Source organism: Alligator sinensis, unplaced genomic scaffold (genome assembly GCF_000455745.1).
Source record: "Alligator sinensis unplaced genomic scaffold, ASM45574v1 scaffold27_1, whole genome shotgun sequence".
NCBI lineage: Eukaryota > Metazoa > Chordata > Crocodylia > Alligatoridae > Alligator > Alligator sinensis.
In genome coordinates this window covers 727,524-740,649 of record NW_005842554.1, presented here as the reverse complement: position 1 = coordinate 740,649, position 13,126 = coordinate 727,524, and the positions used below count along the sequence as shown (strand labels likewise).

The 13,126-nt window shown below is 44.3% G+C and overlaps 1 protein-coding gene across 6 annotated transcripts in view; it reads right to left on the bottom strand.

The window, feature by feature from the left end:
- Positions 1-13,126, bottom strand: part of VAMP7 (vesicle associated membrane protein 7) — a 31,871-nt gene that overhangs the window by 15,257 nt on the left and 3,488 nt on the right. For 4 of the 6 annotated variants that reach the window (XM_006032180.3, XM_025213851.1, XM_014523960.2 and 1 more), the window contains 3 exons: positions 6,032-6,190; positions 2,887-2,944; positions 1,913-2,050 (listed from right to left, as the gene is read on the bottom strand). In XM_006032180.3, the coding sequence (XP_006032242.1) occupies positions 1,913-2,050; positions 2,887-2,944; positions 6,032-6,177 (342 nt within the window). In that variant the 5' untranslated portion in view covers positions 6,178-6,190. Of the gene's footprint in view, positions 1-1,912; positions 2,051-2,886; positions 2,945-6,031; positions 6,191-8,807; positions 8,942-13,126 lie in introns of all 6 variants that reach the window. The other 2 variants (XM_025213849.1, XM_014523961.2) reach the window with 2 other exon arrangements.

Genomic DNA, 13,126 nt, shown 5'->3' with positions numbered 1-13,126 from the left:
CTGCAAATCTGTTATCAATCATATGAGTATTGGCTGATATGCCTGGTGAATAATTGGCTATTGATACTAACCAAGGAAGTCTTTATTGATGCACCCCTAGTGTCCAGTTACTAGGATCAGTAATGGTCCTACACATGAGGCTGCTGTGAAGTGAAGCAGAAAGCATCTACACATTCTATACTAACATGCCTTACTCCGAGTTCAAGAACAACCTGCAATTATTTCCCCATCTCAGATGCTTGGAAAATCCAAAAGCCAGCTGTTTGAACAGCATCACTAATGTACACAGGAAAACTTGACTGTATTTCCCACTAGGGATATCCAAGTACTCCGTGAGGTTAATGACCACCATACTCCAGGAGAGCTTTTTCTCAAAGATGTTTCATACCTGGACCCGAATACTGCTAACAGATCAGGCTGCCTTGGAATTCTACTGCCAGGAACATTTTGTTTCTAGTGGCTGGGTCTAGCCAGCTGCACTCCCCATATGGGAAGCTTCATAAAGGACACATACCACAGCCACTCAGTGCTGAATAGTGCCTAGGGGATTGATAGGACCAGCAAACTTTGTCAGGGCATTACTCACTACCTCACTCAAAGCACTTATTGCACTATGTTAGTTTCTATGCCAGTGCCTGGCCAGCCTATGCCTACACAGATGGCAAAAAAATAGCACATTGGTTAACCTTGCTCACAAGAAATGTAATCCTGTGGTAAGGAGCACAAGTGTTTCTGTACCATTGGACATCTAATAGGCATTGCACGTTACTGGCATCAGCAGGCAAGAGCCCATCAGTGCAGTATTCAGCTTGGTGCTGGGGAATTAATCAGCTGTACAGTCTCAACTGACTAGTATCATCTTCTCAACCAACTTCTTGCAGGGACACATCACCCTTCCCCCATCTTTTTGCATGTGGAGAGTCCAAGCCAAGACTCAGTAACCAACCTTCTTTAGGTAGTCAGCTTGGAAGTAAAGAATACCATGAACACCATTAGCTAGAAGTGGTTGTGTGTCTACTATGAAATCCCCATCTTATGCAGTTTTAAAGATCAAGCAGCACAGAGAGATTTGTTTTAGCTATCAGTAGTTGTCAGCTATAGTACATATGCATCTATTACGGGAAAAACAAAGCTATTGACTAGCCAGCACTGGTATTACCAGGCCCTGGAAACCATATTTACTGCCTGTGAAACTCAGGAACAGCTGCAACTAAACACAAGTGTTTGTAAGGGGAGAGAGAGAAGGGGTAGAAACAGACCATTTTCTAGATACTTTATACTCACTCTACTTCTGGCACAGCAGTTCTAATAGAACTGAAACAAGAGGTCTCCCATTCTGAGCCAGTAAGCTTTTTTACTACTGCAATCAGCAGTCTTAAGTCCCCATGTATAGGCCTGACGGCTCACGTGCATTCATGTGATGGGTTTAGAAGCAGGGTGCTATTATTCCACGTCTTCTCAGCAGGAGGCATGTGAAATCTCCAAAGGTACTTTTAGACAGAGACAAAACCCGTTCCCTTTGATCCCTGTTTAGAGTTCAGCTGACCAGCTCTGGCCAGTTTTGCTATACAAGCTTTTACTACAGGCCTCTTCTACTGCACTTCAAACCCCATGAACTGCACCTTTGCTATTCAGGCTTCAGCTGCCCTGTGCTAGTCACCATGTTCATGCACCCTCACCACACTTCTACCAGTGCTCAAGCAGAGGGAATTCTACAGGCAGATGTAACAAAACTAAATGCTTTAAAATGGTGAGCAAGTCAGAGTTGCACAGAAGTTGCTTTCTCCTTTTAATAAAGGTGATGTCCACCTTCAGCTACAGGCTCATCTGAAGCCTTAATGTCCAGACTGTTTCCCCCTCTGGCTGCATGGAGAAATAGTGCAACACTGGAAGAGTCAGCCAGGAATCTTACCAGTTGTGCAGCCAAAACACTGGAGAATTCGCTGTTCATGGCATATGGCAGGGCTGTCTGTGCTCTTGACCCATATGTGGTCTGAAATCGCTTCTTGATTTCATTCAGGAAATTGAAGGCTCTGGAACGTTCAAAATCCTAAGAGTTAAACAAAAAAACCAAGATGTTCATACCAGACAAACAACTTGAAGTCTCAACACAACTTGTTAGAGAATAGCCCATCTATAAAAACTCAGTCAGAAGGCAGGGGAGGGAAAATACACAGCCAATTAGAGGGAAACACCACCACTATCGGATTTAAATAGCTGCACTGTACATAACACTGCAAGATGTGTTATTTTGCTTTGGTATTTTAATAGTTGGTTATTCACCAATTGCAAATATTACCAGAGCAGGCAAGTTTTAAGCTTATGCTTCTGCATCCTTTTGAGAAGCGATTGCACAGCTCATTTATACTTAGTGTTAAGGGCAAAGTTTAAGCATAATCTAAGAAGGGCAGGGGAAAGCTGCGTGAAGGCAGGTGACTGAGTGAAATTCAGTCAAGTTTTAGCAGCGCTACTTTCACCTCAGAAAACAAGCGAAACTCACCAAAAGATAGGATCTTTTCACTTAAGAGAAAAGCAGAGATCTGAACCAGCAAGGAGAATGAAATAGGGGCCACTGGACAAGGAGACAACACACTTGGGGGGGGGGGGGGGGGGGGGGGGGAGAAGCGAGAGCCAAATGAAAATGAGGGTGGTATTTGAACTTTGGGGTTAACTACAGAGGCCATTGCTCTTGAGTCACCAGTGTAAACATGCAGTACCCTCTACAAAGAGCGGCATCTGGGTTTTTTGCCCATCATTGATTTTTGGCGATATGCACAGAAAGCAAAAATTTACAGAGTGCATGAGATGGGTAAAAATGCATTGGGGGAGGGGAAAAAAGAGGGGAGGGAAGAAAAAGTGGGGGGAGAAGAGAATGGAGATACTTGCGTCATCTGTGATACAGAGGTATATAATCCTGTCTTGGCAGACGTAATGAAATAGGTAACTGCAACAGAAAAGAACAAATTGCATTTAGGAGGTGCTAAATGGGATTTCCAGAGCTTTTGAAAGAAAGTTTCTTCCATTTTCTTTTGCAAGTAACAGAGATGAAGTGGAGCAAGGTACTGAAGGGAGTGCAGAACTCAGCTTGAAGCAGCCAGTCTTGTTCACAGCACATGTTGGCTCTGATCTTTGTAGTCTGCAGTATATTTGAGATGGTTGCTATAGGCTGTATGATAGATTCAAGCCTAAATTTTATGTATTCCTGGGTCAAATTAAACAGTTAAACAAGGCAGCATGCACCAGCCCCAGTCCTGTGCACCAAGCCCTGAGCAGGACTAGTCTGGTGCATGTGCAAGTCTAGTCCAGGACACATTAGCAGCATTTCAGGATCTGGCCCTCAGACCATTATCTTGAACACCCTGGTTTAAAAAAGTCAAGGGGCTCTTAGGGATAAGACTGGGTAACTCATGAAGTGCTTTCTGGATCAATACTCAAGTATAGATCTTCTAAGAGCTGCTGGAAGTTGCATCAGGTTACAAAGAATGCCAGTTCATCATGGCGATTGGATCACAAGTGGGCTCAGAAAAACAGAAAGGTTCAACTGATTTTATTAACCTGGTTCCAAACACCCGTGTTCCACAAACACTACTCAGCAGGTTTTACATACAAATCTTTGTGATTTGGCAGAGGATGCAGGTCACAAAGTCAGTCAAGTGAAGGTCCTTGGAAATGAAAAGCAGTCACTGCTTTGAGTATTGCATTTATTCCCCTTCCCCAACACCTCCCTCCCCCCCGCCATATTTTACCTAGGCCAATATTTACGCAAACCCAATGTTGTGCACCATCAATACCTGTATTGAACATAACCAAGTACAACAGGAATATTTTTCCTGGGTTTTGGATCTATGCAACAGAAACACTGCATTACACATCTTCCATCCAAAATTGAAAAAGCCAACTGTTAAGTGTTTAACTGCATTTCATAAACACTTTGGAGAGAGTAAAAAGCTAGTCCTGCTCTGCCCCCCCTAGGTTTGTTCTTCTTAAAACATCCCATTAGAAGTTTGGTACATGATGAAAAATTGAAGAGGTTTCAAGTCTCAGGAGCCTGCTCCATTCCCAGAAAAAGTCCACCTCTTACCTCACAGAAGACCTTTAAGACTCCCATCAGCAGCAGTAGAGGACAGATAGGATGAGAGCAGTAGAGACATTGAGAATAGCAGTATTAGGGATCCCAGATACCAGAGAGCCCATCTTCTTCAAGATGGCATGCAAGATCAGGAATTCACCCCAAGATCCTGCACTAGCTGGAGCCCCTGCCCTTCAACATCTCTTCACCCAGAGATTGTTGATTTTTTCCCCTTTCTGATAAGAGACCCCAAATTTTCAGGTCACAAGATGAACAGTGTCCCCAGCCAAGGAGCACAAACAGCAGGCAGAAACAACCCAACTTTTTACAACCTAGTAGAAGGAGATGCAACTCCCTGAATAGGTCATCTTCTCTCCCCAGCTCTGGCATTTAAGAAACTGAGCTGCATCTGTCCAATCTCTTCTGTCCTTTCCATAATCTTCACTTTTTTCTCCCAGGGAGGAAACGAATTGCTTCCTCCAGTGGGGAAGAATTAAAACAAAAACAACCCACCCTTCAGGCAGCCAAATATTTAATTTTTTTAAAATGAAATGAACAGTATACATCTCATTCCCCTTAGGACAGAGGGGTCAGTCTAGCATTTCCATCTTTACAAACCCCTTCTGTCCTGAGCTACTAAACCCAGCAGGAGTGGATTGTGGAGAAGGTCAATTCTGCTGCTAGGTTCCATGAGACTAGTCAGTCTAAAGAATCTCAGCATGGAGGTGTCACCGTAGCCAGAGTTGCAGGAAGTCTGCATCTTGCCTTCCCAAGACTGTCTAACAAAAAAACTATAAAAACAAGAAAACTCTACTGATGTTTAAAGCAATATTCCTCCCTCATCAGCATCACCCAACTACTATCTTGAGACATTACCAAGATTGCTATATCCTCAAGATTAAACTTCAGTATTGGCCACAGCCTACGAAGCAGATACTAGAAATGCAGAGCATGCCCCCCAAAATACAAGAATTTGCAGTCCTCCAAGACCAATGAAGGGCTTCCCATTTGTGCCATGCAACTCTGTCTGAGGGATTCCTGTTCATTTAATCTGACTGTTTTCACGTAACCACAGAGCAGGCAAGTAAGAAACATGGAAAATGAAAGCACACGGAAGCCCAAAATCCAGTGATATCTGAGGACCTCCATCAGTTCTCTAGCAACTCAACCTCCCTTCTAAAATGCTGCCAACTGCATCTCAATCAGTATGTCAATTCAATTCAACTGGAACAGTGAGGATTTTTCTTCATTACATACATACATAGAGAGGGACTTCTCACCCATCCCAGACTACCAGCCTCAGGAAGGAAGTCATTCAATGAGGGAAATGCACTGCCCAGCTTGAGACATTTAAAAGAAAGTTCAAGTAATCCACTTTAAATCTTCCGTCACATAATTTATTTATTTTTTTTCCACATAGCCAAAAGCACACATCACTGGTTGCTCTATGGGACAGGCCAAAAGATGCTAAGGAACATTTACAAGAGGTCTAAGCACTTCCTGTATAAAGTTCTGGGTAGTAACATGACATAATATCCATGCAACTAGTGCCTTGAAGGGATTGATCTCCCAAACTGACGTCTTCAGCTACACAGCATCTGTAGCTGAGAAAAAGTATTAATAATAAGCACATATGAACAGGTGCTGAACTGTTTTGACTGCAAGAACAAGCCAGCACAAGCCATGTTCCATACCATTTCAGAGAGACAGACACTCTCAGCTTTATTCTCCTGACACCCATGCTGCTGAAATCAAATTTGTTTTCAGACCTTTTTTGCATGATAATCAAAATCTGGATTTAAAGAAAAAAGGTAAGAAACAAGTAGACCGAGAGCATGAGATGTACGCTTCAGTTCCCCCCACCCCCACAACCAGAAATCCAGCCTCTCCACTCCACGTGTATCTAACAAGGCCGTACCCTCTGACTTTTCCCTAACCCCAGAAGGGAAAAACATTACTCACTTTCCATGCGAGTAGGTCAATTTGTTGTTCTCCGATGGTATCTTAGCCAGGATCTGCTCTGTCACCTCCAGGAAGTTCCCTCCGCACCAGGCATGTTTGGCAAGGATAGTTGTGCCCCTGGCAACAACGGCAAACAGGATGGCCATGGTTTCACTCTATCTACAGAGAGAGAGAGAGCACACATACATAGATGGGGTTACAACACTTCCTCTACAAAGCCCTTAGGTAAAGCACACCACAGTTTAAACAGCATCTTCACAATACTCAGCATGGTAGAAGTAAGACTGTCTAGTACTTGACAGGTTACCACTACCAACACTAATTCTTTCGTCATCTTCTATTTCCCCTTTGCAGGCTGCTCAGTACAGTAGGTAAGATTATACTGACCTCTAGAAAGGTTCCAGTTTGATTCATCACAAGACAACTTGCAGTTCGCCACCCTCCCACTCCCTTCCTCATCTGAAAGAGAGTTTTCAGTTCTTGCAAGAAGTCAAAAAACTGAGTTTCACACTTCTGTTCTATTTGCATGCTATGAAAAATTGACCATGCTCTGCCCATAAAAGAACCAATCTATAGTCACTAGTTTCATCACACATAAGGAGCATAGCTGCAAGATATCTATTATTACAGTAATTACCACAACATAGTTTCATAGTTGATAGGGTCGGAAGGGACTTGAGCAGATCAAGTCCAACCCCCTGCCATGGGCAGGAAAGAGTACTGGGGTCAAATGACTCCAGTGAGACGATTATCTAGCCTCCTTTTGAAGACACCCAAAGTAGGAGTGAGCACCACTTCCCTTGGAAGTTGGTTCCAGATCCTAGCCACCCTGACTGTGAAGTAGCGCCTCCTGATGTCTAGCCTGAACCTCCTCTCAGTTGACTTGTGGCTGGTATTCCTAGTTATTCCTGGTAGGGCTGGGGGGAACAGGGCCTCTCCCATTCCCCGCTTGTCCCCCCTGGTAGGTTTATAGATGGCCACCAGGTCCCCTCTCAGCCTTCTCTTGTGGAGGCTGAACCGGTTCAGGTCCCATAGCCTCTCCTCATAGGGCCTGCCCTGCTGCCCCCTGACCATGCGAGTGGCCCTGCTCTGGACCCTCTCGATGTTGTCCACATCCCTCCTGAAGGGCGGTGCCCAGAACTGGATGCAGTACTCCAACTGTGGCCTGACTAATGTCACATCTGTGGATGCATGACAAGGTGCAGTTAGCCCTACTGACCATGTCCTCACATCAGCTGCTCATGTTCATCTTGGAATCATGAACGACTCCAAGATCCCTTTCTGCATGAGTGCTGATGAGAAGGGAGTTCCCCAGCCTGTAGGTATGCTGCTGGTTCTTCCTCCCTAGGTGCAGTACCTTGCACTTGTCAGTATTGAAACCCATCCTGTTCTCATCCGCCCACTCCTGTAACCTGTCTAGATCTAGTTGTAGCCTCTCCCTCCCTTCTAGCGTGCCCACCTCTCCGTATATCTTAGTGTCATCCACAGATTTGAACAAGGTACTTTTTACCCCCTCGTCCAAGTCGAGGATGAAGATGTTGAACAGTGCAGGCCTGAGCCCTGAGGGACTCCACTGCCCACATCCCTCCAGGTCAAAAATGACCCATCCACCAACATAATTCTGTACTCTAAAAAAATTATTTTGCTTTCAGAAAATGTCTTGGTTTTAAGAAGCTAAGCATCCAAGACAGCAACAACAAGCACCTGTTTGCAGGTCTGAAGCCCCCACAAAAGAGACATTAAGTACCTGCACTTTTTGTATATCAACTATAAAACAGAGATTCTCAATGCAGCCTGCTCATCTACATCTCTTTCAAGACAAGCGACCATTCCCCAGCTATCACAATCCTTGGCAGTGTAAAATCACTATGTACATGTTCTGTTGCGTATACATCAGTGTGCCGATAATCAGAGTCTGAGGGAATAGGAAAAATACCAGCTACAATATTGGGGAAGACACACTTAAGTCACTCAGTAGAAGTAGCATTACCTTAAAATCTTCATTCCCTGGCACAGCTTAAGAGATAAAAGCCCAGAGAGTGTGGCAGTGACAACTCACCATTCAGCTGAGTTCTGACAGGCTAATGAGAATCCATCTACAAACGTAGTCTATGCAAGAGAGGCTTAGGAAAACTCCTGACCCTTCAAGACAATCTTTATTTCTTCACTTTCTACTTTGGGGAGAGTTCTAGTACTTCCCTTCTAACTCCATGTTGAGAACCCCAACTGTAATGCAGAGACATGGCTGAACGAGCCCCAGGACACCCACAATGAGCTATATGCAACTACAGGGATGGCAGCACAGCAAGTTTTGTGACTGTTGAAAGATCTTGCCCCCATTTACACTAGGAGCAGAGTGTGAACATTTCCATGCTATCCTCCTCCCCACAGGAAAAGGAAGCCTTTTCCACCTTGTCATTAGGCTGCAAGACAAGAGGCACCAAAACATGCTACTTCAGCCCTTGTCTTCCTTGCCTATATACCCAGCTGCCTGTCTTCAAATAGCTCCTATTTACAACAGAAAAGCGACTCATTCCTCACACATGCAGTCAGAAAAATACTAGAATCAAGATCCAATAGTTTCACCCTCACCTCTTATTCTCCCCCCTTCCCAGAAACACATGGAAACTTGAGCTGTTTTGAGAACAGCTGTGCACAAAACAGCACAATTCCCAGAGCTCTGCATAAACAGAGCTCTGGAGACTTGAAATGACTCGGGGAAATCCAGAATCACATTAGTCCCTCCTCTCGCATGCTGGCAGCAGGGACAGAGTACCTGATACTACTTGTTCTTCTGTAGCCTCTCTTCAGTCAGTTTCCTCAGCACTGCACAGGATAATGAGACAAGCAAATCCCTGGACATAGAGACTGGCATTCTCCAGAACACAAGGCTGCCTTTAATTGTAGAATCTGGAAAGCATGTATGGAAGCAGCCATCACCACCTTTTTATCCAAGCCTCCAGCACTAGCACTACTGTAACACTTTTATGGGCTTCACACTCAAAACACTTAGGCTTATTTGATTATTAATCATGTTATTGTCTCTCTAGATGAAGTTCCCTTCATACAAGGCTTTGCACAAAAAAATTGCTATTCTGCAGGACTTAAAATTGAATTTGGAATAAGGTTCAGCAAGTGCACGTGACAACAACAGGGAAGTAGGAAGGGAGGAAGGCAGACTACATGGTTATACCAGTTAGCAACTACCCAATTTAGGTTAGAGCAAGTGGTTTCAAACCTGATGGAGTTAATCTGATGGTATTGCTCAGAAATGAGGGCTGCCCAGCTCTGTCATCAAGAGGTGCTGGATTTCTTATAGGCATCATAGCAGCACATCTTAAGGAGCATTTGCAAAGCACAGTGGATTTACGGATTAACTCACAAAGGCCATTTCATTCATAAGCATCAACAGGATGACAGATATATGCAAATAGTCAGGCAGTTCACACTGGTACTGCTAGATGAGAAGGGGCAGTAGCAGGTAAACTGAACTGGAAAACATCTCAGGGGCTGTCAGATAAGAGACTGAAGATCACACTGGCCATGGAAGACATCAGGAGTCCCAAAGACTAGAGCTGGGAAATCAGTGAAGTCCCAGACAACAACAAATAATCCATGCTTTGCTTTTATGCTGATGCCAGAAAAAGTAAGCCGGGTGAGGCACTAGAACAGGGGTTGACAACATACAGCCCACAGGGCAAGAAGACTTTGCCTCTCCCTGTACTCATGTGGAGGCTGAGCTGCAAGGAGATGCACTGGGGCTGAAAAACTGCACCCACATAGTCACCTCTTCTCCCCCAGCCCTGCTCTCCAGCTACAGTGTGGGTGCAACTTCCAATCACTGAGGAGCTGAGCAGCTTCCAGCTGCCCCTTGTTGCAGGGCAAAGGAGGAAAGCACCAGGAGCAGCAGCACAGACGCAGCTACCTACCCCCGGCACAGCTTCAGTCTAAACAGAACTTATGCTTGCACCCCAGCGGGGGGCTTTTAAAAGTAGTGCTGGCCCCATTGCCAGCTGCCTGGGTCCAGCACTGGCAAACCCCCATTGCTCTAGAGGTGCTACAGCCACCCACACCATGCCAGACTAGAGTTGGGTTGTTCTAGCTTATACTTGAAAGTGTTGCCAGCCCCTGCACCAGGGTATTCTGTACTGGTGTCAGTAAACACTTTTTCCTCCCCTTCACTGCACTTGTTCACTGAATTTGCCTTTCTACTTCCCTTTTTAGCCTGTAATGGCTACAGCCCAAATTTAGTACCCTTTCAGCTTCAACTCCTAGAAGGGGAGGGAAGGCTTCACTTTTGTTGTTCTGTGGCCGAGCAGATAATATGAGAAGCAAAAACAGTTTAACTAGTGCCTCTAGACCAATGGCAGCTTGTTCCATATGCATTTGCTGTTCTTGGGTCCCTCTTGCTAGGTGAACAGGCTCTTCCCCAACCTGTGCCTGCTCACTCCCTCAGTGCACCAAGAGGACAACCCTAGAACTTCAATTATAGGACCCTACCCTGTTTTTATACTTTCAAAGCTCATTCTGTTACCTGCAATTTCCTTCTCCCGGCATCACTTCCTGCTTTTGCTCACTATGGAGCTAAATCAGTTTACCTAGCTGCCTTCAAAAGCCAATCAGCTTCAGGAAAAGGGGCTTCTAAATTCTTCTCTCCTAGGGTGCATAATGTACTGTTTTCATCTTTAGTTTGCAAGTACAAGTGTAATCAAGTGATAAGAGCTACAACACAGCCAGTACAATTTTTCCAGTTAAAGATCTTCAGAGCTATTTTCTTTTCAAATCTCATAAGTCACGTCAGTAAACAAGGCTCACCACTGTCCCTTACACCTATGAAGTAAAGGTATCTGGTCTCCCTACATCCCTTGTTATTTTAGATTCGGAAGCACATCTCCTGCTTACCAAAAGCCCTTAAAGGCTAAGGAAGCCTTAACTTTTTATCGTTCAGAGGCACCAGATTTCCTTTTAGCTATGTAAGGATACAGGTCAATTTTCAAGCTACTGCATACCACAGACGTTTAGGATTTCTTTGCAGGATGGAACAAGAGACCAGTTACAAAATGGTACAGAGTTGTTCATTTGTGAGCAAAAGATTTAAGAGGCAGCCAAGACTTTCAGCTTGTGCTGCTGGCCATTCAACTCAGGTCAACGTGACCCAAGCTTGGCCATTCCACCAATCAACAGGGGTAGTTCCTCTCCATATTATGGAAACAGCATCCACTTCAAGAAAAGACTAAAATTTACACAAAGGCCCACTACACTGGGCTATAAAGTTACACAAAAATGTAGACCACCACAATGGGTAGCAATTTAATCATGCAGGTGAAAGGGCTTAAAAAGGAATTTTAAAACATGCCTCCAAGTTGCACCACCTCTTCAGTTTCAGAATCATCTGGCAATGAAAGCCCCAGGTGATCTGGCTGGAACTCATTCTCGTAAGTCACTTAAATGTAGCCTTTGAAACTTGGTAACCATAACCCATAGTTCCTTCCTGTCTACATCTGGAAACTCACCTAACCACGAGTCATATTAGGCAGATGCTGTGCCATGTTATGGGAGAATGGCATGGTGCTTCTGCTACAGAAGCAAGTCTAGGGAAACCCAGGTCCACAAACTGATCACCTCAAAAGTATCCCTAAATGCCTTGAAACAGGCCCTTCTAGGAGCGGGCTCCCCAATCTCTTACCCAAGATCCAAACTAGACAAGTGACTCAATTTTTGGTTTAAAGGCCGTTTCTCATTACTAGTATGTTCCTTATGCTATGCCACACTTTTTGAAGTGATACCGCAGTAAGATAGGAAAATGAAGACCTTGACTAAGATTTGCCTGCCTCCTTTGGTCTGAGGAAACCTGAGCCTGTGGATCTACAAAGCATAGCACCTCTTTTGAAAGCAATGCAATTGAATTAAAGAACTTTATTGCAGTAGATGTTCAGTTTCAGTAACCAGTATAGAACACTGATAACCACAGGGCTTGAGCATCTATATTTTTATAACATGCTCACCACCATAAAACTCAAGTGCTTCCATAAATGGCTATTATATAGAGTCATGGGTCAACTTTAAAAAACAAACAAACCACATTTCAGGACTAAATAAATCTCTTTCCAGCAGGAAGAACTGGGACCTTCACTTGTCTGAGGCCTAAGTGGAACAGAAAGCCAAACTAGAAATTGATGGGGGACAAAACCAAACTGAGGTTTTTCAACTTAAAATTTTGCAAGAACATGGCTGCAGAACCACCACATAACTGTTACTCCTTTCACCAGAGGAAATAGCAGGCAGCCAACTCTACAATACCCGATAACAGAATGGATAAGGAAACAAATGACCCAGCAGAAGCAAAGGATGCACCAGAGAGCATAGGCCTAGAAGCCAGTAGCCAAGACTCAACTGACTTAAGTGACCTTGGCTAAGTTACCCATGCAGTTTTGATTTCTCCACCTAAGAGAGGCTGAACAATAGGAATAATTTGCATCTGCAGAGCACTTCAGACTGATGAAAGTTGAAATGCAGGCAGTTATTCTTCCCTTTCCATCTCCTTTTTACATCTTCAGTGCTCCTCCTGGCTGAAAAGCAGATAGGCTCTTCAGAAATTCAGCAGTCCTTAAAATGTACCCTAAAGAGCCAGCATGAGTCATTGAATCCATGCCTCAGATTTGGAGAAACAGTGTATTGCTCTGTAGTAATGCCAACCTGGGTAAGAAAGACTCAAGCCTTTGTCTCTCGCTCCAGTGCCATGTCATCACTAAGGCACATTAAGTCGTCAGACCAAACAGAAGACAGTCAGGAAACATACCCTTCTCAAACACAGTCAGATGACCGAACTATATACAGAAGTAATCTAAGAATTAAAAGATAACCAGATGCAGCCAACAGCTACAACTGAAAAGAAACATGGGGGGGAAGAGAGGAAGAGGGCAGGAAAGCTGTGTCAGCAATTGTTTTAACCCAATATTAAATTTGACACACACTACATCTTCATTATAATAAAGGTCATAGGGCCAGGAGAAAAGGGTGTTTGCTATAAAAATCAGTCAATTTACTATACCATAAATTGGGGGGGGGGGGGGGGGGGGGCCACCTTGTTTAGTT